The 27,091-nt window shown below is 48.5% G+C and overlaps 2 protein-coding genes across 3 annotated transcripts in view; one reads left to right on the plus strand and one right to left on the minus strand.

Moving 5' to 3' along the window:
- ERICH3 (glutamate rich 3) overlaps nt 1-22,829 on the plus strand; it is a 35,095-nt gene extending 12,266 nt beyond the window's left edge. Inside the window, 12 exon segments of the mRNA XM_088537566.1 lie at nt 147-230; nt 632-790; nt 2,097-2,315; nt 3,208-3,388; nt 4,859-5,045; nt 6,956-7,254; nt 9,718-9,939; nt 11,530-11,632; nt 12,875-13,365; nt 16,600-16,734; nt 19,628-21,390; nt 22,797-22,829. Coding sequence (XP_088393692.1) covers nt 147-230; nt 632-790; nt 2,097-2,315; nt 3,208-3,388; nt 4,859-5,045; nt 6,956-7,254; nt 9,718-9,939; nt 11,530-11,632; nt 12,875-13,365; nt 16,600-16,734; nt 19,628-21,390; nt 22,797-22,829 — 3,876 coding nt within the window.
- Nucleotides 22,830-24,378: 1,549 nt separating this feature from the next.
- The window catches only part of TNNI3K (TNNI3 interacting kinase), a 69,087-nt gene continuing 66,374 nt past the window's right edge, over nt 24,379-27,091 (minus strand). Inside the window, exons 22-26 of one of the 2 annotated variants that reach the window (XM_088537571.1) lie at nt 26,732-26,791; nt 26,216-26,385; nt 25,719-25,734; nt 25,307-25,364; nt 24,379-24,455 (exon numbers count right to left, since the gene is read on the minus strand). In XM_088537571.1, the coding sequence (XP_088393697.1) occupies nt 24,379-24,455; nt 25,307-25,364; nt 25,719-25,734; nt 26,216-26,385; nt 26,732-26,791 (381 nt within the window). Of the gene's footprint in view, nt 24,456-25,306; nt 25,387-25,718; nt 25,735-26,215; nt 26,386-26,731; nt 26,792-27,091 lie in introns of both variants that reach the window. The other variant, XM_088537570.1, reaches the window with a different exon arrangement.

Consider the following 27,091-nt stretch of genomic DNA (forward strand, 5'->3'; position numbering starts at 1 on the left):
GAAATATAATGAAGACGAAGTCTAATATCAAAGGCAAAATATGTAATCTCTTTCAAACTGGCTCAACATTCCAATAAATGCTAATTGATGCAAATTGATGCAATGCTTCCAGTTCTGAATTACTTTCTCCTCCCAACACCATACAGAGAGCACAGGGACCTCTAGTTGATCTTAACACTGGACATCCTTATCATCAGAACCAACACAGGGAGTGTGTATTTTTGGGAATGGTGAGTTAATTTTTATGTATTTATTTTTAAGTTAAGTGCTGAGTACTGAACAGACATGCTTTCCTTGTGTATTCTCGCAGCATCCATGAGCTGAAGCCCTAGCGCAGAGCACGTTGCTATAGTCGCTGAGTTTGCTGAGCTTCATTCAGGGCTGCACTGTGAGCAGATAGCAAAAAAAGCTAGATTTATGGCCAAGAGACTTTCTGGACACTCCAGCTTTTGGATTCTCACTTAGATATGTTTGTAGGGTCTGTTTTTTCGGATGCAGAAGGTACGGTAACATTAAGTTTCGTAAAGGTACCGCAGAATCACTAATGTCTTCTGAAAGTCCTGATCAGTTTTCTGCCTTATGGTGCTGCTATGCACTGGAAACTGCATGGTGAATCTCTGGCTTTTTCTAGGCTGCTGCTTCTCGGCCGAACACTGCTCCGGGGAATCTGCAGGCCCCGCTGCAGCGCCAGCCCCTTCGCAGCGGCGCTGCCGCAGCGGCTCTGCGCAAGACCTCGGGCTTGAGGCAGAGGAGCCCCACGCTTGAAAGCGATCAGCGGTTTGCCAGTGGGGTGAGGATGTATTTCACTCTGAAAATGAAATAACTTTAAGAACAGGTTTATAGTACAACTTATTGTTGCAGTTCTGAGAATTGTGAATCATAATTTATCATCAGCTTTTATTTAAATCCTTCCTTTTAACCTCCCCTCATTTTTCAAGATATTGTCTTTGTCTAATGGTCTAATGTCCAGTCTTTGATCAGAGTCATGGAAAATATTCTGACTTCGTTTGTAGGGTAAAATCTGTGTATGTGTAAAATCTCTCTCTACACAGATTTTTCTGTCATGCAGAGAGAGGGAAGCAGCCAATTGGTTAATACTAATATGTCAAAAAGGAGTCTTGCAAATTTTCATCTTTATCTACAGATAAAACTCCTCCACAATTTTTTTTCCTCTTATTGGGCCACTCGGGTTGGGGAACTCTGTCTGGAGTAATAAAAATGATCTTGATTTGTACTTAGTTACTTTCAGGAGAGATTTGGACTTGCCTTCTGTTTTCTAGAAAACATTGCATTAATTGGCTTTACATTAGAAGCCCCATGGCAGAGGACAGTTGTAGAGCGTGACTGTGATCTGCTGCTACGCACTGCCAGAATTTACATCCGTGTTCCCCTCCTGCTCTGCCTTTGCTCTGTATTGTGATGCTCACAATCATTTCCCCAGGAATCTGCTGTTATTAGCTCTCTCAACTCTCAGATTATGGGTAATTTATATAATAAATTAATATAGCTATTGACAAAACAGCCAAATCAATTGTTGATTATGGAAAGATGATGCAGAGCTCAAATCCAGAGCATGCAGTGGCTGCAGAATTTCTTCACTGTACGTTGCACATTTCATTGCCTTGGTCCTCAGTTTGCATTTCATTCTGATGGAGAACTAAACCTCCACTACAAATGGAAAAGAAGCCTTTTGAAGTGCACCTTGTATAATTGGTGCCAGCTAATTTTACTACTGGAAGATCCTGGCTCTTTTGGAATTTGCCTACCAACCAAGGGAGAGCAGCAGTGCTGTGGGATTGTGTGGCATTCTGCCAGCTTGCCAATAGCGTGTGGTTTATAGGATTACATGTGCCTGTGAGGGTGATGTTTGCAAGTAATCTCATCTTGGTTGCTCCAGTTGTGTTTGTTGCTGTGCAGATTAAAAGAAAGCATTTAAGAACAAAAATGGCTGCTGAAGTGGCAAGTTTAAATGTTTTTTTTTTTTCTTGACGTGTGTCTGTTACTAAATGCAAAGAACAGTCAAACTGCGGTTAGCTCAGTGTGCTCTGTAGCTCTGTTTGCACAATTTACTTAACCTGGTTAAAATGTGTTTTCAGGGGGAGAAGAGTCAGTTAAGACTTATGAACTCAGTAGAATATGTAACTGGTGTGTCCCCATATCGACTCCCCATCATTAACAATTATGTGATACCAGTGCCACCTCCCCCCCTGCAAACAGGAGACAGGAGTGTAAAAATCCTGAGAAATGGGATGCGCAGGAGAAGACGATTTCGTCCTACCACTGCACCAAATGACTTGGAACAACTTTTATCGAAGGTTGGTTATCTTCCTCTGTTTCTTCTCTTATGTGTAGGTGTATTGCCTTCTTCAAAGAAGAATATATGTAAATAATATATATATATAAAATATATATATAAATAATGCTGAACTATGTAAATACATATTTTGCCTAAAGATTCATATAAATTTCCTTCATTTCAGAAATCTCAAACTATTAAAATATAGTTGCCATCCATTCCTCCATATACTAAAACATTTGGATTTTTTCATTAGTTAAAAAGAAAAGATGATTGCACAAAAAGCCTTAGGAAGTCCCATTTGGACTTCCTCAGATATTCCTCAGTTAAAGCTCTCCTTACCAGATCAGCCAGCCTGCTGGCAAGAGGCTTAGTGAGGTGGATCCCATCTCTCCCAAGCAGATGGTGATCTTCAAACAGGGTTGTTTAAGTGAATGTCCTATTAATATCTGCTGGTCATACTCACTGGGCTTGCTTAGAACCTATTTTGATAGGGAAGAGTTGCTCGTAGGCCCCTTCTTACTTCCTGACTCCCAGAGTTGTCATGAACTCATGCCCTGTTTGTGAGGAAGGCAGCTGAAGCCCAGGGGCTGAATTTGCCCCTGAAGGCTGTGGCCTGCTTTGTTCCTGTGGCACCCAGCCAGCATCACCCCTCCTTGGTGCCCCTGATCAGTAGTTGTAATTAGTGCTGCAGCTCTTCAAAATCAGGAGAGTGGAAAAAAAAGGCTGATTTGAGGCTAAAGATTTGCAATCATTTTTGATGTATTTGATACTCAAATGTTACTGAATGCAGTAAGCAATGAGGTAAATTAATACCTGCTAAATATGCTGTGTGTATGTGGTCTTTGTGCTCACCTTTTGTTAGGAGTTGGGAGCTGTATGCATCTTTTTTGTGTATATTTCTGCTGCAGAGTTCTGGAAAATTCCACAAGCCCTCATTACGTAGCAATGCACTTGTTACCATGATCTTCCTAGGAAAAGGTGTGCGTTTATGTCATGACGATACTGATTTCAGAGATGAAATCAAAGTCTATCAGCAGCACTGTGGAGGAGAAAACCTATGTGTCTACAAAGGCAAGCTCTTGGAAGGAGGTAAGGAGAGAGAGTTGAAGAGCTTATCTTGAATCTGGCAACATCTTCTTTTATGGCTAATTAGATGGTGTGATATCAAAATGATTTTAGCTTAACTTGGCCAATTTATGGGCATCCAGGGACTTTTATACCAGTTGCCTCCAAACTAAATCCAGATTTACTGTTTCATAGTTCAGAATGACATTGTAATTACTTTTGCAAATTATGGATGAGGGCATTTAAAGGAATGATTTCAGAAAATACAATGGGTTAGATTAATTTTAGAGATATATGGCTAATAAAATGTTTGCATTACAAACTATCCCTGAGTACAAGTTACTGTTCCTGGCTTGCTATAATACATCAGTGCATGCTGTTTATTATTCCTGAGGAAAAGAGAGGTTGGGAGCCCACTCCTCATCCCTTTTACATGAGTGTGGCTCCATCAGCTTCTGTAGAGCTACCCACACTGGTATAAATCATTGGTAAAAGAAGTCTGATCTTGGAAATAGGATCAGGAGAGTGGGAGGTGGCTGTATGATTTTCCTTTGTAAAGAAGGTAATTGTTTAGATTAAACCCTTGCTGCAGCTCACTGTGTTTGTCATTTGCATTCTCACTGCGTAGGGAAAAGTGGTGCAGACGTCCCTGTGCTTTGGTCTGTCCCGCAGGGTTGTGGATGGACCACACTGTGCCCATAGGTCTCGTTCAAAGCGTTCCTTGCAGCTGCCCTCCCGCAGCAAGGGGAAGGTGTCCCTTGTGCTTACCCCACTGTCCTGATCCCTTTTCACACCTATTTGGGAACACTCTGGCATGGAGTGTAGCTTCCTCTCTGCTTGTGTGCTCAGTTAACTTTGGAGGGATACCAGAATTTGTGGGAAAAGGGAGTGCAACTGAGTTCTCTCCTTGTATGGAGCAGGGCAGCAGCCTCAGAGCCCTTTAGGCCTGGATGCTTAACAGGGCCTTTGCAGTGTAGCCTGGAATCGCTGCAGAGACTGTTCCAGCTGCTCAGTGCTGCCGTGAAGGCCGATTCAGCCGCCGATACTGCAGCCCTGCTGCTCTGGAAGCCGATCGGCCCTCCCTGCCAGGCCATGGGCAGCAGGACAGGGAGCTGCAGGGGACCAGGGGGGCCTGTTCCACCGCGCCAGCCACTTTAGTTCACACGTGCACCCTGCGAGGCAAGTGGCAGAGTCCAGGGCATTTGTGACAGGAGGTTCTGGGCTCTGTTGCTGCTGCAGCAAGGAAAAGCCAAAGCAGTAAAGTATTAGGTTGTCACGAATGTGTCCAGCTTGGCACTCCTGGGCTGGAAGGAGAAAAGGGCACTGTGCATGGAGGAGGCAAGAGTTTTACAGCCTGGTTAGTGCACCTGAGAACGAAAGGACCTGATCTCAGTGGAATAGGTGCTTTGGAGGTGATGCAGATGAGATGCAATAAATGCAATTGCCTGACACTGAAGCGTAACCTTTTTCTTTGAACACTTTCTTCATTTACAGAGACCTTTCAGTTCACCTCAAAAAGGCACCACGGTTTCCCATTCAGCCTCACCTTTTTTCTCAATGGGATGCAGGTGGACAGGTCGAGCTCTTGCTGTGAGTACAAACATCAGAAGCATTCCAGGCTGGGAGGCAGACATGGATATTTTGGTTTTCTCAATGTGGAGAGAGCGTCTCCTTGCTATAGGTATGGAGGCACAATGTACTTTGCTCACAAAGCTTTAGCAACACCATTTTTAGAGTGTTTACCATTTTCTTCTTTTTAAAATCCTTCTGGCACTCTGCTGTTCTGTTGAACCTGGTCTGTTTCTGGGCATCCCTTGAAGCATCTGCAGAGTGGGGTTTTTCATTCCAGTCTCATATCCAAGGATGCCACCAAAGTCAGTTGACTTCTGTGCTGCTGCTGCTGCTCTTCTGTGCAATAGGCGCAGGCATTTTGGACCACCAATATCTGCCTGTACCAAAGCAATTGAATTACTGAGCCTGTTGACAACCTGAAGAATCGACAGTAGAGTCATGAGAAATAGTGTAGGGTGGCATACATAGGCCACTTAGACGTTTCTGGTGGAAGTGATAGTGAAACAAATATTAAGAGTGTTGTTTTGTTAGCTGTATTTTTTCAGAGATTTCTTTATGGAAAACCAGATTTTTTTGCTTGTTTTCTAATAGTTCTGGTGCTCAGGTAGGTGGAGGGTATCCCTGCCTGCAGTAACGTGTGTGAGCCATGTTTCAGGCAACAAATCTGAGAAGTAGAGTTCCATTCTCTTTTATGGAAAATTGTCAGTGCTGTTATCAACAGCTGCAGTTTTTGGTAAGACTTAATTTCAATAAAATCTTCCTATTGCATGGTTTCCAAAGACATGTTGGACAAGAAGATTTTTGTATCTATGGATAGTTTTAAAATTTGCTTATTCTTTTCCTCAAGTAATTTTTAAAATGGCAATAACCAGTTGGATGAAGATGGAGAGAAGAGAACCTCCTCAGAGCCATATTTATTTTTTAGAAAAAAAAAAGAATTCTGAGGAGAAAAAATCTGTTATCCTCTATCATATTTTTTCTACTTCAAGTTAGCATTAAACATTATATAAATGTATTGCTAAGTATTTTCTTAGTAGTGAAAAGCATCTGAATTCAGAATGTATCTGGTAACTATAATGTTTGGGATGCCCAAATCTCAGCTTTTCTGCACTTATAGAAAGATCTAAAGTGCTACCTTATTCTGAATTAATATAATCCCCAGAAATTGATTTCTGGTAATTACTGGCCAGATAGCCTGACACCTCCTGCCCTCTTATCTGAGAGTTGTCTCTGTCCCGTCTCTTCGGTCCATCTGGTATTATCTACTGACAAAAAAAAATCTACTTCAACCAGATTCTCCCCATAAATAAAAGCTATTTTCACATGTTCTTCAGGTCCAATTAAACACAATAAGCTGTATTATAATTCCATATATACAATAAACTGCATTTATTTTCTGTTTTGAGTATGATTTCATAGCCACAGATTAAACACCCAATTTCATTGTCAGCAGAGACCCAGGCTGATTTTTCCTTGGTAGGTTAGACTTTGATTCACAGCGCTGTGATACTGCAGTGATTTCTACGCAGATGCTGTGATCTCTGTGCAAAGAGTTTTCTGCTGGCCCACGTCCAGCATTTCTGCACCACAGAAATGTTTCAGTATCTGAAAGATAACTGAAAAAATACCAAAAACAAAAAATGGAAAGAGTAGGTCTCCTTTCAGAAATGTTACATTTTCAGTTTTGCAGGCACAAAAAGCAAGATTTCTAGACTGAATAATTATAGGACATTTCACAGTAGTTTGTAAACAGCTGCAGGGAAGAAGAGTGCACAGCAACTTAACACAGGAAAAGCAGTTTTGGGGAAGAAAAAATTCTTAGGCCTTTTCAGGCTGCTTCTCAAAATGAGAAGGCCCCTTTCAGTGTCCCTGTTGTCTGTGTGGTGAAGCTGAGGCCCAGGCTTGCTCCACATTTCACCTCAGATAACGAGGTGAGCTGCTGACTGTGTCTGCAGCCCTCCCATTGCTCACTGAAACAAGTGTGGTGTTTTCCAGTTCTCGTTTTCTACTGTTTTGTAGGTGCATTATTGCAATGGGCCTGGACAAAAAGCCATCCCCTCCCAAGAAGAAGATGGAGGAGGAGAGCAGTGAAAAGCAAGCAGGGTCTCTGGGAGCTGGAGTGCACAGGGAGCCGAGTGAAAGCCGTGCTGAGCAGACAACAGGCAAAGATCCAACGTTAGCCATTTCACCGGATCATGGAGCAAGTGTGGAACCTATGGAGGACAAAGGGGAGACAGGAGAGGAGTACAGAAGAGCAGAAATGAAAGAGCTGTCTGATCAAGAGACTGAAGATAGTCAGGAAGACACTGGTAAAAATGGTAAAGTATTCCAGAGCACAAACAGGGTGTGAAAAATGGGAGAGGAGAGTTAGGGAGAAGGTACGGGACTGTGGGCTTCCATTTTCGTTAGGAATTTATCCTTCCTTGGGGTACCTCATGTGAGAAATGGGGTGAAGATGACTCAGAGGCTGATGGCTGTTTCTAGTTTAAGCTTAGTGGGACTCAGTTAAGTGACAAGATGAGAGGATTTTGCAGGAGCCAAAAAGCATGTAACAAAAGAGGCTGAAACAGGAGCCCGAGGGAGTTGAAAAAACAGGAAGAAAGTGGGGCACAGTGGCAGGGCAGCTATGAGGAAGGACAGCAGCAGCAGATGGAAGTAGATGGAGCAGGAGGAGCGAACGGGACTGCGTGTGTTGCTGCCCGAGCAGACTGAGTGTGAGGAGAGCTCCTGTGGGGCAGGAGGCCTCCGCACGCGGCGCGGAGAGGCGGGAGGCGGAGAAGCGCCCGCGCAGGCTGAGGGGGCCGTGGCGGGAGGAGGCCACGTGCTGGGCAGGGCAGGAAGGGAACCACGGCGCAGCGCCCACAGCTGTGTCTGGAGCCCGGCGTTTGGGCAGCTTTTCCTCTGTTGCTGGTGGGACTGAACTGCTTTGTTCACTCAAGACTCTTCCTAGTCACCTTTCTGCCAACCTGTCCCAACCACATCCACGTGAAACCACCCTGACCTCCAGCTTCCTCACTTTTCCAGATCTTCATCATCTTTGCTCCAGGTCTCCCAACTCACCTTTCTTGCTTTCCCTGCTTTTACACTGCTGGGAAGAAATTCCTCTTTCTTCCACTGATGTGTCCATTGACTGTTGTTGCTGACCAGCTTTTCCTTTTCTGCTTGAGTCCTCTCTGGTTTCTTGTGACAGGGGTTTAAAAGGAAAGATCAGACAGCGACTTGCTGAAAGTTTGCCCAAGGAGTGTTTCTTGTGGCAGGCACAGCTAATCTTTGAGATATAAAAGCAGTGTGGTGCAGCTCTAGCTTCAGGCTCGGGAGGTGCCATCCTCCCCAGTGCCACCCAAAGCCAGTCCCTTTGGTCCTCTGTCTATTTACACATCTACTACTCCTAAGGAAGACAAAGAACACTGCCTGGTCTTTCACTCCTTATTAAAAAGGGTTGTCAGAGTAAGTTGTCCTTATATGTATTTTTTTTTTTTCCCTGCCGCCAGTTCCCGTTTCTCTCATGATTCTGTAGCGCTACTGCCAGCTTCTTTGTGAGTCCCTGTGCATGTGCTTTTGTGATTAATCAAGCCTTTTCACTTCCAGGAGGTGGGCATCTTTCTGACAATTACCCAAGGAGGCCTCACTTCCAACACTGCAGTTGGAATGTTAACTGATTTCTAATGCAGAAGATAAATCTACTTATTTTGCTAATTCTCATTGTCTGGGTAATTGTCATTTGCATAATTGGTTCTGCATCAGATACTCTTCACATCTCTGCTTGGCATTCTGTCACTCCACCACTTTCAAAGCACTGGTGAAGGAAGAGGAGGTGAGCAGTTAAATCTGTACGGGGAGAAGTTGTGGCCGAGGGGGACAGCCCGCTTGTCAACCTGACGGTTCCCTGCACTGCTTGGGTTTGTTCCCTCTGCCGCCTGTGCAGTGAACTAGCGATGTCAGTGAAACTGCTGAGTTGTAGATGGAATGTGCTGGCATCCCTGCACATTCTGGTGTCTGGGATTTAAATACTGCAGCCTCGCTTCGAAAGGGAAAGGCTATTTATTATATGTACGTGGAGAATATTTCTTAACTATAGGTGTGAGCAAAGTTATCTGTCACATGTTACAGTTTGTCAGGTTAGCAACCTGGGATGAAACCCAGGCCCGATTAATGTAAAAATGATAATTCTGGGGTAAGTTTCCGTTGTAATGGGATTCTACCTGGGAACTGCATGGATATTTGAACTGCATGGTAATTGGTGTTCCTCTTCAGCACCCTTTAGTTGGATTTCATTAATTAATTTAGTTTGTAAGCTACCTCTTTGCTAATATGCTTTGTCAATCCGCATTTATCTGACTTTGGACTACAACATACTTCCTTTCTGCAGCTTCTTCTATTGCTTATATGTTTTTTTGTACAGTTTATTTCTCTGTGATACAAGCTTGTCTTTTATTTCTGAGCTTGCATAATTCATCTTTTTATTTTTCTAGTCCTTGCAGTGGCTATTTTTTAAATTTTATTTTTAATACACTAGCGATACTTGCTGCATCATTCGGTAGATTTATGGCATTTTGGCTACTCCCTCGGTGAAGAACACAATGCACAATGCATAATGTGCTCTTACATTTCCTACATGTGGTCTGAGACTCTCTCCTGTTTTTTTTTTTTAATTTTTTTTTTTAAGTGAGTGAAAACAAATGGAAAAGGAGGTTAATTAAGTTAACCTTTGTCTGCTTAAAAAGATCTTTAGTGATTGTGAGTTCAGTTTTCTATCTCACAGTGGAATTCTTTTATTTTAGACTATGATGAAGATTTTGAAGCAGATGAAGAAGTTAATGAAGAAGGACAGACTAGTGATCAAATGAGTGGAATGTCGAAGTCATCCTCAGATGATGAGAAAGATAATTTAGACCGTGAAAAAGAGAGTAGAAATTCATCACAGAAGGCGCTGCAGGCCTCTGATGGTGAAAAAGATGAAAATGATGGAAACTCTGATAGTGACTCAGAGGATAATGAACAAGGTTAGTCCTTTGTCAGAGCAAGGCTGAGAGCAGGCAGTGCGGTGCATGTTTTACGTTACTGGGCATGCCCAAAATGTGTGGTGAGTCTGTATTTTTGTCACATTTCCAGTGTCATGAAAGTGACACTTTGGGTGTTAATCACCACAAAACATCCCAACCCTTTGCATTTGTTGTGCAATCTGGAGAGTGGCTTTTTTTTCAGCTGCCTTAAAGTTCCCAGCTATGGAGCAGCCACTTGCAGCTGTAACTGGGAAGGGAAGGCCCAAGTCAGCTGCTTTGCTGCTCCTCGGGCCGAGACAAGGTCTTCCTGCCTTTCCACACAGTGTTCATTGAGCCAGCTGAGCTTAACGTGTCCCTCTACTGCACTTGTGGTACTCGTCGGGTGAGTGAGGGCAGATGGGCTAGAGTAGCTTGACATCTTTATTGCCACAGTGTGACATTTTACAGTTCCTGGGGGCTTAATTTGGAGGAACACAGATATTAATTTGTGCTGTGGTGCTGTGATGATGTACAAACTACGTAAAGGACGAAGAAAAATCATGCAATCACTACTGAATTGGTAAAAGATACCTTTTATATTTTTATCAGTTCCACCATCCATCACTAAATACAGCCAAATTCTTTGGGCAACATAAGCATGTGTCATGGTTTACAGCAGATGTTGCTAAACACTTTAGTTGCAGAAATGGAAAAGTATCTAGTCAGCAAATTAGCTGTACATATTTAGGGCAATGGTAATGTCACTGGTCACTGAGAGCCATGAAGTCATGGCCACTTACCCATCCTGAGGAGTGCCCTTTTATCTGAGAAGCCATCATGAAACCCAACATAATAACTTGTTTGTCCTAAGTGTTATCTTTAATAATGACCCCAAGTCATTATAACCTTAGCTTTATATTCTGCTAGATCATTCACTCATGTGTGGTTCAGAGAGGAAAATGCAGTTACCCATTCACCTGTTCTATTTGCAGCAGTTAGAAAGTTTTTGAGGTTTCCAGATCAGGTCTGGTAGAAAACAGATTAAGAGTCCGAGCCTATATGACAAGCTGTGATTTCCTGATGCGAATGTAGATAAGAAAGTGCAAAGTGCACAGGACAATTTTTATTAATTCAGAAAGATTAAACTGTTCTGGAATGAATTTCTGTAGCATAAATAGCATTTTCCATCCCTTCAGTTTCCTGCATCAGCACTTTTATTGCTTAATGTTTAACAGTTGACCTTCACATATTCACAGCAGCATATATTCATAAATAATCCAGTAGAAACTTGCGGGCAATTTCACATTTATTAAACAATCAATAAGAGAATTCCAGAACATGGTGAAGGAGCAGAAAATGAACTGCATATGTTTTGGCTTGTCTCTTCTTCGTGAAGAAGTGGTTTACTTCTAATATTTCTCCTCTTAGAGAGAGCTCTTAAATCTCTTAGATCCTGAGCTGACTTACATGCTTGTTGCTTGTCATTATATACCAGGATTTCTCAATTTACTGTTGTTTTAAAATGAACTCATTTATATTCCTTACATTTGACAGTCCTAATATGCAAGCTGTTTCTCAGTTTAAACATTACTTTCACATTTGTATTTCTAGATTAAATTTGCAAAGGTAAAACAGCTGTTTGTGAAAAAGCTGCAGCTACAGGAAAGATCCAGTCTTTTTATAGAAAGTATAAAATGCAACAGAAATTCAAACCAAATTTGAAATATTTTTGCCTATTAAGTCATTGCAGTGATCAAAATTATCTATTTTTACTTTTCTAATGGTAATCAGAAATAGTTTACCTGTGATTCATGAACAATCAGTACAATTAAGAATTCCTCTTATTAGTGTAGGTATTACCATTTTTGTGATTTTAATCAGCTGCTTATCAAGCTGTGGCAATGCGTGTGGCAACTGTGGACATGTTTCTAGGTGGAATGAAACAGGTAGCTTATAACTGTCTTCCATAGCTACCTGTACACTAAGGACCTTCATTAGGGGCCACTCTAAATGAATTTTCAAATACCCTGCAGATGAAGAGGATAATTTGAAACATTATCAGCATTTTCAGTGAGCGTTCCTCACATGGCGGGTGAAGAAGTTGCAGAGAGGCTGCCCAGAGGCTGCAGGAGGGGCGCAGGGCAGACACTGGCTCCATGAGGCGCAGCGGCCGCTCGGGGACGCGACGCGGGGCCGTGTTCGGGGGACACGACGCGGGGCCGTGTTCCAGCGACTCGCGCGTAGCAAACCGAGCAGGAGAAGGGCAGTGCTGCTGTGCTGCGTCCCCGCTGGGTCTGCCCACCCTGTGCTCACCTTGTCTCAGAGGTGGTCTCTTTGCACCTACCTGGCCTGAGTGCATTTTTCCTTCCTGAGTTTAACTAATCTCTTTTTTGATCTGTAAGGACTTTGGACGCCTTCAGTGTCCTGCAGTAATAAATTCCACTGTTTTGCAAAATACTATATGAAGAATTATCAATGAAGATTTTTTCTTCATTTTTTTTCTATTTATGAATTTTATATGATGATCTCTAAATCCTTCTTTTAAAGGAGACAGTGAACTGCCTTCCCAGTTCATTTTCTGTGATTTCACATGATTTTACAGATCTTTATTCACTGGTATGACATGAGTGCACTAAAGCACTTACTTTTCTTGATGTCTTTCTCAAACAGACATCAAGAAACAATTCTAAAGCCCTTAATCAAATTAGAGGAAGCTAATGGAATTCATTGTTGTTATCAGAAGACCAAGTGAAGTGACTCTGATTTTAACACTTAGAAGCCCAAATGAATCAATGTACAATTACTGGAACTTTGCCATCAAGTCCTTCAGGGCGTGCGGTTCAGAGGTTGATGTTAGATGAGGGCCTGTCCCTTTGTGCATAGCAAAATGAATTAGTGGGCAATGAATGCAGATGTTTTCATGATGGATATTAAAATGGAATTGTTTTTCACTTCTAGATAGGAGGTCTTTGCACTGCTCCTCGTCCATGAGTACTTTGTACAGCAGTGAAGATGACTCTGCTGAAAAGTTCAACGGCAACGTTAAGGGCAATGAGGAGTATGATATTGAAACGGCAGCTGGTAACATAGCTCACACAAAGTATGGAAATGAGAATGGGGAGAATGATCAGGCCAGAATGGAGGACAATCCGGAAACTTTTGCACTGGAAAAAGAAGGAATAGATGAAGCAGAAGAGACAGAAGCAGCAAGGGTAAACGCTGTTTTTTTTCATGAAAATACAACGGCAATGCAGCATCAAGGCCCTGAAGTTGGTGGGCACCTCGAACACGCTGCGGCAGTAGAAGGTAACACAAGGGAAGATGGGGAGCAGGTGGCACATAACGGGAAGGAAGATGGTGAGGAAGATGTCGCAGTGTCTTTGGAAGATCATATGATGGAAGTAGAGGATAGAAATGAAGAGTCTTCTCAGAGTGACGAAGGAGGTGGTGAGTATGTTCCCTCTGCAGAACTGTGATGTGACCAGTGTGTGCAAGTGCTGCTCTGTTCGCCTTTATATGAAGTTATGCTGCTGCTTTGGAAACGCAGTTGTTGGACAACTTTAGTAGGCAATACCAAGCTGTCAGAATGCTCTGTACTGCTGTGAGCTAAGTAACCATCCAGAATGTAATCCTGCTTTCTTTTCTAGTGTTTTAGTGTAAGGCTTTGGATATTCTTATATATTATAATTTTAAGATTCAAATGTTCTTTATTATCTACAAGAGAATCTGCATATTAGATTGGGGTAAATCTTATTATCATATGGCTAATACTGAATTCAAAAAAATTCCCAAAGATGCTGTATGAGTCGTGGTGTAGCAGATGGATTAAACACTACATCCGTTGGCTCCTGGTTTTGTAACTGCACTTTGTGACAACCTTCTCTTCAAGGAGGAAATCAGCCCGACTCCTGAGTTTGCTGGTGAAATGGAGATGCTTCAGCCTCACCTTTATGGATGATGTGTTGGTAATGAGCAAATAACAAACAGCCACATGAACAAGGTTTTGCATTATGGGGAAACGGAAAGAATGCAAGTCCTTGCTTTGAAATGTTACCTGGTTCATAGAAGAGCTGTTCTGGCTGTTGTAAAGTCAGGCAGTGTAAAGAAATGTTCTGCAATGGTGCTGACAGAGCTGCATTCGAGACTGCATTTCCTGTGGTGTGTCTCTGTATGCTGGACTTGCAGTGGAATGGGTCAGGCTTTTGTTCTAACAGGTGTTTTTTGGTTCTGCTTCTGTTGCTTTCTGTTCACTGCAGTGCGAGTATCTGAGCTGCGTGCGGAACGAATGTCTGTGAATGCTGGTGCTCAGGGCTTGCAGGTCTCTTGCTGATGGGTTGTTGCTTTGACTGTCTTTCTCTTTGTTTTGCATTCAGAATTGGAGTAGAGAGAGTAGTGTTCCCTTCACTGGATAGTGCTGAAGTCGTACAAGTTGTTTGCTTCTGGAACCTCAGCTGGGTCGTGAAAGGAGCTTCAGTCTGAGCAGCTTTACCAGCAGCCTCGGGCGAGCTGAGTAAAGACCAGTGAAGGACAAGGAACTTAAAAAGCAGCCTATTACACTGTAGTGTAAAACCAAAGAAGGGTCAACTGAATATGTCAAGCCAGTAATCTGGTACTGAATTCGCCCAAAACAAGGGAATCTTCTCCCATTTCTCTTAAGAACTGGGGGTTCTGAGTCCTGACAAGGAAGGAAGGAAGGAAGGAAAGGAAGTAAGTGGAGAGGAGTAGGAGGAACCATGAGAGGAAGGAGAAGGAGAAAATAACAAAGATGAAAAACAAAAGAAAAATAACGTGAAATGGAGGATAGGGAGAAGGAATCAGCAGTGTAGAAGACAATGGTACAGGGAAAAGGTGAGAGAGGATGGATGGTGTCTTGGCAAAAGCGAGGCAAGGAGCTGGGAAGAGAAGAATGTGAAGTTGAGGATGATGTTAATTCCTCTCACTGCCATCCAGTGGGAATATCCATCTTCCAGTTCCTCTGGAATCTTTCATTGCCCGGACTGATCCTGAAATAGCAGACCTTATGTTCTCTATATGCAGCTACAAGCATAAACAGTTTGGTGCCCGTTCTGCAGTCTCTTAAGAATGATAGCCCTTTCTGCTTGTGTGTTGTTGGAGGGAATGTGCTGTCACGTGTGTGCGCACATACACGTGCCTGTTCCCACATATAATGCAATGGGCTATATTCTTCACATGTACTTGTTTTACACTTGCTTGCCAAATTGGAGCTTTATCTGAAAGTAGCAAGTTTTTCTGACTTGAATTCAAGGGGGATTTGTTAGAAACACAGTGCAGATGTTAAAATACTTAATACAAATATTAAATGTAAGTTGCATTCCAGATTAAGCTGTGTTATCTTAAGTGATCTAATCAATCCGTAGCTTCGTGAAAGACCCAAACAATCCTTCTTAATGACTATGGATACTGCTGTTATCTGCTCCTTGCAGGTCTGTAGTCTTTACCTTTTCAGCTTAGCCACAAGAGCCGAGACAAAGATCGTTAATTACTGTGTAGCTGAAGCTATTGAGTTTTAGCCACTTACAGCTTGATGGTTAGACTGTTCAATTTCTGCAGCGATGGTGTCCTCAGTGTGAGGCTTCATGCATGACACCTTGAAACTCGCACATGGAGGAAGGACTAGTTCAGTGGGTTGAGTGTTTTCCTCCTCCTTCCTCGTCCTTCTGAACGCTTTCGGCAAGCGTCCTGCCGCCCCCGCTCACCGCAGCGCAGGGCCGGGCGGACAGGGCAGTTTCCATGGCACTAGTGGCCAGGGCAGTCTGTCTCTCTGTGCTTATTTCTATGCAGCCAGTTCTTCTTGGGTAGGAAGTGCCCGAGGTGCATCTGTCACTGTCGTCTGTTTGTGATAACGGGAGGGAAGATGCTGGTTGCAGAGATCAGGAGAGGCTTCCTGTTTTATGTTTCACTCTGGCAGTCGGATCGTTGCATACAGGAAAAAAAAAAATCCCTGTCCAGTCTTTTTAGCATCCATTTATGCATCTGCTGTCCCGTGGGTGTGTATAGTCCACTTGTGGATCTGTTCATACTGTCTGGCCTTCCGCCTCCTGTTGCAGCTTGTTCACTGCCCTCTGTCCTGTCTCTTCTTGATGATGCCCCAAATTCCGGGTACCTTTACGACATGCTCTGCTGCAGAGGGGCATCCCCTTAGCAAGGGGCTCAAATCAGGGTTCATGTATTTTTTTCTCCCTGCTCCTGCACTCACAAGCTGTCTCTTCTGTTGATTTGGGGAATTCAGGGGTCATCAGGACTTTAATTGGGCTTAAAATAGAAAAATGCTACATTTTTTTACATAGTTATGAAACAAAAGCAATTTTATAAAACAATGTTGCTTGTCCTACCCTCCATTCTCACAGAGCTTGTCTAGCTGTTTTGTGGTAACCTTGCAGAAGAAGATTGCTGCTCTGTGTCTATAGCTGCTTCTGCGTGAATCTCTTTTCTCTATCTGTTTTTCTTTTCTTTTTTTTTTTGATAGTCGTTGCCATTTAATTTTAGTGTACTTCAAAAGAGAAAATATTTCTGGTGAAGATTCACTTGATGCCAAACAAAACTGCAGAAATATTACAGATTTTAAGTCGAGATGACTGAATGATTTCTACAACTGTTTTTTGATGGTTTCTTCGTTGCTTCCTCTTTTGCGATTTTGTGATTTTTTTTTTTTTTTTTAAGATTACAAGTCGGTCCAAGAGGAAACAGCAGAAGCAATCGAAGATGATCATCACATGAATTCTGAACTTGAACCTAGTGATTCCAGAGCAGAAGAGGAAGAGAACTTAACAAGCACAGAGCATGTTATCAAGGAAGGTGAGGACAGCTAACATGGCCAAGAACTGGGGTTATATTTCATTCATTTAAAATCTGTTTATGGAACATTTTGCATTTTGCTTTACTTTCTAGGCTAAAAAGCCTTCCTGGTTGTTGTTCTTTACTTTCTTGACTCTTTTTTTTTTTTTTTTTTTCCGACTTGTATAAAATCAGGTGATGTCTAGCTGGCTTCTGTAGTCACGTATAATTGATGCCTTTGGGGGACTTATAATGATCCTGGGCAAAGAATCCAAGCCAAAAAAAGCCTGGCTGCCACTCAAGAAAATAGCAGTGAAAAGCAGGTGTCTGGTGAGTTCCCCTTTGCTTCCAAGTAGACGTAGTAAATGATAGGATGGAGCCTCCTGGGAAAATGTAGTGTCAAGACAGGCAGGATGCGACTGCTGACACAAAATGGAATGAGAATGATGGAGCAGGAATGAAGCTGAACTCCAGCCCTGATCCTCATGGTGTTTCCAGCTTATTCCATGTTAGCAGCTGGCTTAATTGGCAATAGGGAAACTTCAGCTTGATCTTGGCTGTTTCAGGTATTTCTGTCCAGGAACGTCTCGGGACCTTGCAGTCCCCACAGGCTCAGTGGAGTTTGGTTTTGTAGGCTTGCCCTGCCTCACGGAGGGGCCTGGTTTATGACACAGGAGCATTGGGGCAGCTGCCTGGTCACTAAGGGGAGTGCTGCAGCGAGCCCTAGTAGCAGGGGGACTCGGAAGAGAAGGAAACCACACGGTAAGACTGGCTGAGCCTGCGCTTGCATCTCCCCCTCTCATCCTCCGTCCCAGAGCCCAGGGCTGGCAGGAACCAGTAATACCTGGTTTCTCATTGCCGGTTCCGCACTGTCTGCTACTTCAGTGCATAAAGCAGGGGTGAGCTAAGTTTTGCTGTCAGCTGGTCAAAGAACACAGTCTTGAAAGGGTCTTTCATCTAGCAAGTGTATCCAGGAAGCTGGAGGTTCCTCTTCATCACTGGTTTCTCAGTCATTGCCTTTTCCTCAGGGACCCTTTCTGAGATGAGACTGTTTCTGCCCTGTCTCATAGCTAACCATAAAACAACCGTCTGAGATTTTGTTTCAAAACCCAGTCATCTCCTGCACTGGTCTTCACAACATCTCTGTTTCTGAGAGCGCTCCCAGGCAGCCGGATTCTGGTGGCACTGGAGATTCCCTGACCCTCTCGATGGGGGGTGAAACGTGTTGTCTTCCCACTGGGGTACCCTTTGGAAGAGGACGCTCTCAAGGAGTCTCATTCGGATGCTCTAATGTGAAATAACTTCCCACTTGCTGCTGTCATCCCCGGCCTGTGCAGGACCTCACTTTATTGGAGGGAAAGTGCTGCCAGCAGCTGCCAGAGGAAACTAACCCCCCTGTCTGCTGACAGGAGGGTAATCAGACTGTGTCAGGCTGCAGAAAACACCCCGTTTCTTTTGGGAGACGTTAACGTAAAGTATTTGCTGTACAGGGACCACCTAAAATCCATTATGGAAGACTTCATCCAATCCTAGCCCCTGGGCAGGTCAGAGGCTGCCTTTGTGGAGACAGTAATATTTGATTTTTGGTTGAGATGACTGAGATTATTATTATTTCTTTTTAATCTTGTTTTGTACCAAAGCCTTTATTAGAAATCTTTAATGATTATACAAGTTACTGATTTTAATAGTAGGTTAAGTTCTCCCAGATTCAGGAGGTATTGTGAGGCTTTAACAATGACACAGCTGATTGAGATGTTTTATATAAAAGAAAATATATATATATATTTTTTCTTTTATATATATAAAATTATATAATTATAATGTATACATTTATATAATTACAATTACATATTTTACAGACATAAATATATGTATATATAAGAAAAAAACAAATGTAAAGCTTAAGGGACTAAGGGACTTCAGGAAGCTAATAATAAACATAAACAATATACTTGGTGAAGGCACATCTGGATGAAGGCCTGATTTCCTGTATTACAAAATGCAACATGGAATTTTTAATGTAACGGTGTTGCCTCGCGCTTAGGCAATGAGTGATGCGGTGGGAGGACGCAGCCCCTGGGCTCCCCTTTCTCCTTCCACTCCTCCATCCTCTCTTGCCTTCCGGGCTCGTTCCTTCCTCCCTCTGTTCCTTCCTCCCTCCGTTCCGTCCTTCCTTTGGGCTCCTGGAGCCGCCTGTGCGTCCCTGCCCTGGGGACGGGGCTGTGTCCCCTCCCGGGGATCCTGGGCGAGCTGCTCTGCTCCTCCGCTGCCCGCGCCGGCCGTGGCGCCCGCTCCAGCGGCAGCAGCAGGGGCACAGGCCGCCCTGTGTTTGATGCCCAGGGCGTTTCGTGGGTTCAAAGCACGGCCGCAGCAGCACAAACCTCCGGAGGCGACGGCCCTGGAGCAGATCCTGGAACGCTGAACTCCGTGAGAGCGCTACCGTTAAATTCCTGGGGAGCAGCAAGAGGCCCTGTGTTATACCCTGCTGTAGTTACAGAATCCAGGGGAAGTGATTACCTGTTTTACATGAACAGCTGCGTGGTTTTCCTCTTACATGAGCATATTTTACACGAACAATTTGCCAGCTCTTTTGGAGTATTTGAATGTGCCAGGCTGATGGGTGTCCCATATAAACACCCTGAGCTCCCTGCTAGGCGGGAAGGGCAGAGGGAAGGATCAGTGTTGGAGGCTGATCAACGTTTTTGCTTAAATTAGTTATTCTGAGTGCCAGTGTGATGCTTAGCTGCACACACGTGTGGAACAAGAAGCAGCAGAACAGGTTTTCTTCTTGTCACCTTGCTGATGTCCCTTTGTTGCTTGGGAGATAGCGGCTTTAATAACTGCCTCGTAAAACAGCTTTATCATTAACACAGTTATTTCAATAAAAAATAATGTTTTGATTATTTCTTAACAGCACCAGATGGAGCTTCCTTGGCAGAAGAGGCGAGAACACTTGAAATACAAAAGGCAGCAGAACAAGTGGTACAAGAAGGGCAGATGGCGGGGGAGAAACAAGCACTTGAGAAGGACGATCCTGTAGCCGAGGAGGGAGGTGCTCACGGTGAAGAGGTGGGACAGGAAACAACCTTAGAGGGAGATCTGCTGCCCCAGGAAGACGCAGGGGCTGTGGTGCCAGTGGAAGCTCAGTTCGCTGTAGAAAAATCTGCACCGGAGGAGAGGACTGTGGCAGAAGATTCAAAAGAAGAGGAGACAGGAGGAGGTGGAGAGGTGACCTTTGGGGAGCAGGAAGTTTTGAAGGCTGTGGAGGAGGGTGAGGAAGCGCTGAAAGGACAAACGCCTGAGGGAGAAGAGGTGTTCGGGGCAGTGGTGTCACCGGGCAAGGAGGTGGATGGAGCAGAGCCTGAGGAGGGGCAGGCAGTGGCGGGAGCTGTGCAGACTGAGAGCGGGTCGGAGGCAGAGGAGGCTGCGGAGGAGGGAGGTTTCGCAGGGAAGGATGTTGTGGACGTTGCTGTGGCTGAGGGACAGGAGGTTGTGGAAGACATAAAGTTGGCAGAAGAGTTTGTGGGGGTGGTTGGCCCTGAGGCAGAAGAGGCTGTGGGGGAAGCTGTTTCTGAAGGAGAGGAAGCTGTGGAGAAGCTTGGGGCTCTACTGGAAACATCAGGAAAGATGCATGTTTGCACAGAAGCAGCAGCACCTGGAGGAGAAGAGCTCAAAAAGTCAAGTGAGTTTCCCCAGCTCTTTCCAGCTGGGGAAGAGTGGATGGAGAGTGGGAAAGCTGCCATAGGAGAAGCACTGTCCAAGCTGGATGACCCATCGGCGGTGGGAGAGACCTCCCTCCTGCGAGCAGACGATGCAGCGGAGGCAGCTCCTGGGCCGGAGGCGCTGGCGGGTGCTGGAAGGGCTCCCGTCAGTGAAGGCTCCTCTCAACGGGAGGAGGCGGCAGCTGTGGAGGAGGAGGAGGAGGAGGATGAAGGCTTAGCAGGAGCAGCGGCAGGGCCCCGTCTGAGGGGAAGCCCAGCTCTGGCCTGCAAAGCACAGGCGGGCGCTGCGGTGCAGGAAGAGGCTGCTGAGGGGCCGAGGGGAGGCCCCGCGGCGCAGGCGGCGCCTGGCAGGGGAGAGGAGGTGGCGCCGGCAGCGCGGGTGGAGGAGCCGCTGGAGGCCGCGGCGGGGACGGGGACAGAGCAGGCGGCGCTGGGCGGGGAGATGCCTGTTGGCGCGGAGGTGCCCGGCGCAGCAGCAGCGCGTGCACCCCCCGGCGAGGCCGCCGCGGGGACGGTGCCCAGGGAGGGTGACAGGGAGGCTGCGGTGCCGGGGGGTGGCGATCGGAGTGTGGCCGTGGCCCAGGCTGCAGCAAGGGCAGGAGCAGGGAGGCCTGAGGAGGCCCTGGCGGAGGCAGCAGGCGAGGACCAGGACCACGCGGTGGAGCGAGAGCAGCCCCAGGCCGCGTCTGCACGGAGGGAGTTGGAGGCTGCAGTGAGCGGCAGCACCCGGGGCAGGCGCGGGGCCCCGCTCTGCTGCGGGGAGCTGGCAGGAGCCTCCTCGGCGCTGGAGGAGGCCGAGGCAGAGGGTGCCTCAGGCGGGCAGAGGAAGGCTGGAGCTCGGGAGTGCCAAGGAACAGGGCCCTTGGGGCTGGAGGAGCAGGAGGCGCCAGGGGCCGTCGCCTCCGGAAGGCGTGCGGAAGTGCAGGGAGTGCCGTCCGCTGGGGACGAGCCGGATGTGGGAACACGGGCGACCGTCCCCAGGCACCAGGACGGGGCAGCAGGGCCCCGAGGGGGAGCTGGGCCAGCGGAGCTGGCACTGAGCCGGGGTGCTGAGGAGGAGGCTCCCGGCACCGTGGTAACGGAGAGAGATCCTGGTGGGAATAAAGGGCCGGTGGAGGGAGAAACAGGAGCGGCGGCGTTGGGAACTGACTGGAAAGCGCCAGGCACCGGTGAAGACGCCCAGGGAGAAGGAGAAGGTGTCACAGAAAGTGCACAGAACGTCTCAGGGGATGGGGAGCAGCTTGAAAGGCAGCAAGGGAAGGAGAGTCCTGGGCCGGGACACACGAGGGCACCGGGAGGCCCCGGCGCGGGAAGGAGCAGCCCAGATCCGTGAGGTCAGTGTCCATGCAAGTGCTAGCATGACTGGCACCTTTGGCACAAGCCCCCAGGCTTCTGGCTGTCGGACACAGGGCTTTTACCATGTCATCCCTGCCCCTTTTCTTACACAGCTGCTCCCAAGTACCCACTGCAGGGAGCCGGGATAAAGGAGGCGAAATCCCACCCAACAGCGCAGCACTGGCGTTCACCCCTGCTCCTGAACCCACGCAATCGCCAAATGAGTCTGAGCTGCTGTTGAGGTTCCGGGGCTGTCGCGTCGCTCCGGCGCGTGGAGGCTCTTGGTTCCTGGCAGTGGCGGCTCTCGCAGCGCTGACTGTCAGGAAATGACCCAAAGGGGCACCACGGGCTCCAGGAGCGCGGTGCTACAGGGAGAAACAGCCTCTGGCTTTTGTGGCGCCCCTAGTACTCCTGATTTTAGGAAATCCATTAGCGTGGTAATTGGGTATGCACAGTAGTGTAGTTACTGCACAGCTGGCATTTGGCTTGTTTTCGCTAGGATGGGCTGAACCGACACTGTGATGGCCTCGCCGCAGCCCCCAGAATGTGGAAGGATCTTTCCACTAAGCCTTTCTCCAGCTCCTCAGTGCTGTTTTTCTGGAATGTTTGTCCAAATCACTGAGATTTGTGCTGATCGGGATGTTCACTCCTCCTTTCTTTTACTCAGTGAGTACTGTAACCATCTGTCTTGTTTTCCTGGAGCAGCGTCCTAACGTGCACCAGACAACTCCAGTGAGCCTGTGTCAGCCCAGGAAGTGTCACTCCTTTATCATTATGGACAGTAAGGATTGTTTCACAGCTGTCATGCCTGTTTTTTCCCAAAACACACCTACTGCCCTGGTTGCATGTCCGGCCTCCTGCAGCCACAGCTTGTTCCTGCCAGCCGGTGGGCTGGTGGAGGCGGATGCAGCGCAGATGTAGGTGTGCACATAGAGACTGCACGTGTTCACTGTCCCCTCCCCGCACCCTTCTCGGTGTCATGGGGCTTTTTAAAGCGTCACGTCCCCGCTGTGCGTCCTCCGGTAGGTGCGGGTGGCCCTCCAGCTGGTTAAGCCGTGATGCTGACGGGAGCGTCACATCCCATGAGGACAGGAGCTGTCCCGGCTGCAGGCGGGGACCCCGCCGGGCCGCGCTCAGCACATGGCTCTGCTCAGGGAGCCTCGGAGCTGGGGCGCGAGTCGGGATGGTCCCAGTGTGACCCCCCCGTTGGACGCGGCCTCCGCGCGGGACGGAGCCACAGCCACAGCCGCGGGGCTGGGGGATGCTCTGCTCCAAAGGCTGCGTGTTCTGTAACTTGTGTTTGCAGAGTGGGAAATCAAACTAGCAGGATTTTAAGTGTATTGTTCCTCTCAATTACTTATGATTATTATAGATGGGATAAGAAATTTAAATATGATCAAGCAATTTGTGTTTGTTTCTTACTGTATTAAAGACAGATGGATTTGTATTTTCAATCTGGATTCTGCAAACTATTATGAAAGAGAAAAGCTGAAAAACTGTATTAGAGAATATGACTCCAGGGGCAGGTCAGAGAGGGGTTTTGCAGTAATCAGCAGCTCACGTGAACACCTGAGGTGATGGCAGGTGCCCCAGCAGAGATGTTTGCTCTCTGCAGGATGGGCAGTACTGGCTTGAAATTCAAGTACTGGAGTTTTAATCATTCAGCAGTGGCCTTTTTATTTAACCAGGGACTATCCTTAAAATTAGTAATGGACTATTTGCTGGACTAAGGCATTTTTCAATGTTGTTCAATATGAAAATTGCTGTAAATGGATAATCTATGTTTATGTATTATGCAGTTGAATAAACCTGGTCTGTGAAATGTTCTGAATTGAAATTAATGTAAATGACCTTCCTCAGAGATCTGTTTTTCTGTATACACATGCACACCTGCACATTTACTTTGGTCTATAAAAAGCTCTGTATTAGTCTCCGACACTCCGTGAGTTTTTACAAGTACCTTCCCTGTAAGAACAACCCACGGCAGCCGCCCGGCCCCGCCGCACTCGGCTGCTCCCAGGGATGGTCTGGCCCGGAATCTCAGCTGCATCCCCCACCCGCCAGCTCCCCCCACCTCTGCCGGCCTCCCCTGAGCACACGGATCTCCTGCACCACTGGTGTGTTAATGTCACCACCCCACAGGTCTTCAGCCGGTAAGAAATACAACAAGGTCCAAGCATCTTCCCCATTTTTATTGCTTCAGGGCTGGGGTAAGAGCAGCAGCAGGAAGAGGGGAGGTGCCAGGACCCTGCTCCACATCTCCCTGCGCAGCGCCCAGCCCAGCACCCCGCAGCGGCGGCCGGCTCGGGAGGGCAGCGCAGGGCAGCACCTGGAACCCGGGACACTTCCAGCCAGCCTCCCGGCCAGCCCCAGGCACACAGGCTGGGAATAACTCTCCAAAAGGAGCTGTCACCAAGGCCACTCCTGCCCCTGAAGCAGGTCAGCAAGAAAAGAAGCTAGAGCCTAAGTCACGATAGGGGTATTTACCACCAATGCATAAACGGATTCGCGCTGGGGATCTTCAGCCGGGCACGCGCTGCCCGCGCGCCAGGAAAGGGCTGGTGCTGCCGGCTGCGGAGCCGCTCCCTCCGCACGGGCCCTGCTGCCGTCAGCTGCTGTCCTCAAAGCTGCCGCTGTTGCTGCAGGAGTGAAACCGCAGGCTGCTCATGGGGTCCGACACGTAACCTGCGAATGCGGGAGCAGGAGGGCAGCGTCAGGACACAGCTCTGATCCACCCCCTCACTGGGGAGCAGGTCAGGATAACACTGCGCGCGTCACTGTGAGACAAACAGGCACAGATCACACTGACGCGTTCCGCTGCCTGCAAACCTCCGTTTGGCACCATCTGCTCAGGGCAAAATGAGCTAACAAGTGAGCAGACCCTTCACTCGTGCAGTGAGTCACAAGTCATGCACATGTCAACTCTGGGGACTGACGTAAAGCAGCTCAGCATTTTAGTAACACTGGAAGTTTGATGTTCAAAAGTACTTTCTAACCTTTCAATTGTATCTTTACAGGGCTCAGAATAAGCACTGCGGTTAGCGCATTGTGCGCCTGTGCAGGGCTCCTGCAGGAGCTCTGGGGGCAGCCGGCACCTCGCGCTGCCTGCGCCCGCCCTGCTCAGGCCTCTGCGGGTGACGCTGCGCAGGGTCCCTCCGACCCACGTGCGGCCGCCGCGGGCAGCGCTGCCCTCTGCGCGCGGCTGGGCCACGCTCTGCTCTCGCGGCAGAGGTGGCAGCGAGGCCCGGCCTGGGGACAGGCGCCCGCGCCCCCACCCTGCCCTGCCCCACGTGTGCCCAGCGCCACAGGGAGGCAGCGCGTCCCCGCTCCCCCGTCACCACGCGGCCCGGCCCCATCCCCACCGCGAGGAGCCTGCGGCGCGGGGAGGCTGCAGCCACTTGGTGCTGCTGCCCCATGTGCCCAGCTCGCAAACGGCTCTTCGCGCTCCCTCCGACGGCGACGCCAGCGTGGCGGCCCCGGACACGGCAGTGAGTGCTCCCTGCTGCGGCAGCCAGGGCCGGGCACCGTTAACTCACCGTTCTGGTCGATCGGTGGGTACTGGAAGGTCCTTCTCATCTCGTCCAGGGAGAGCCCCTGCGACGGCGGCTGCCCGGCGCTGCGTGACAGCAGAGCGGGTCAGCACACAGCGCCGAGCAGGGCGAAACCAACCGACCCGCTCACCCTCGACACGGGGCTGCGGGGAAGGACAGCGGCAGCTGGGTCTGCTCGGAGCCCTGCGCAGCGCTCGCTGCCAGCAAAAGCAACCAGCAGCTGAGCAGCCAGAAGAGGAGCAAGGCCGGGGCCGGGCTCCCTGCTATTGCTGCCCGCGGCGGCTAAGTGGAGCTCACGGGTAAGGCAGGCCCAGGGCCCGCGCGGCTCCAGGCATCCACCCTGTGCGCTCAGCCCGCGCGGCAACACCTGCCTCACGAGCAGGTCTCCAAGGGGGGCACGGGCTGCCTCGGAGCTGCATGAAACGAAGGGCATAGGTGTGGATTTGCCCCCACCAAAAAAAAAAAAAAAAAAAAAAAAGTGTATAATTTATTTTCTTTCTGTGGGAGTGAACTGCAGCCCTGGAGCTCTGCTTCTCATTGTGAAGGTGGCTGCTACTGCAGCAAGTCCCTTGAGGGCAGGGAGCAGTGGGGCCGTGGGGCGTTGGCAAGGGGTGCCCGTGCGCTGCAGGGCGGCGCTCACCTCGGCGCGGCGCCCTCGCCTCAGCGCGGTGCCCACGCACACCCGCACATTCACTGCGTTGCTCACCTCAGCGTGGTGCCCGCGCACACCACCGCGCTCACGGCGCCGCTCACCTCGGCGCGCACCCCACGCATGCCCGCGCGTTCACGGCACCACTGACCTTGGCGCGCAGCCCGCGCACGCCATCGCATTCACGGTGCTGCTCACCTCAGCGCGCAGCCCGCGCACGCCATCGCGCTCATGGCACCGCTCACCTCGGCGCGCACCCTGCGCACGCCCGCGCGTTCACGGCGTACTCCAGCTCGAAGCGGCTGCGCAGCGCTGCCACGTGGCTGCGGCCCGGGCCGCTGCGCACCGCCAGGCAGTCTGATGAGGAGGATGGGGACAGGGAGCCGCTGCTGTTGCTGGATGCTGGGGACATCAGCTGTGTTTGAAGAAAACGGTGCTGTTAGCACACACCGGCAGGGCACAGAGAGGGCTACGGCTGCTGGGCATGGGCTGGCAAGGCTGGCGTTCAGCTGCTCTCCTGGAAACGCTCTGTGGCGGCTGCGCAGTCCACACGGGGACACGGGGCAGGCTCTCCTCAACCCCTCTGAGAAGCTCCCGGCCCCCACAGCGAGGAGGTGCCCATCTCATCACCCGCGAAACGGCTGCTGACCACGTCCTCAGAAACGCGGCACGGGGCGCGCGGGACGGAGCGGCACATCCCAGCGCAGCTCTCCCGCTTGCACCCTCCTCATCTCACACCCAAGTAGAAATAAGGTCTTTACCTCAACGTTGCACAGGCATTCTTCTAGTTTGGTGACTACTTCTGAAAATTCTGGTCTTCCCTGTGAAGAGAACAGAAAAAGCACATGGGTATTAGCAGTGGAAGGGGGCGGCATCTTCTGTGATTAAGCTGCCTCTCGGATAAATGTGGGTCTCGGCTGCCCTGCACAGCCCGGCCTGGCTTCCTGCCTGCTTGGGAACGTCGGGAACCAGGAGAGGCTCCGGCAGGGGACAGGCCAGGGTGGGCACAGACGGCCCGGGCGGCCCCGCAGCCCTCCCATGGGCCGCGAAGGAAACGCGGACCGTGCGCTGGGCACTGCGGCCCGGAGCGCGGGAGCAGCATCCACGCGTGAGCGGCACCG

This window comes from Tinamus guttatus, unplaced genomic scaffold, assembly GCF_059628265.1.
Source record: "Tinamus guttatus ecotype Peru unplaced genomic scaffold, ASM5962826v1 Tinamus_guttatus_pri_ptg000814l, whole genome shotgun sequence".
NCBI classification, from domain to species: domain Eukaryota; kingdom Metazoa; phylum Chordata; class Aves; order Tinamiformes; family Tinamidae; genus Tinamus; species Tinamus guttatus.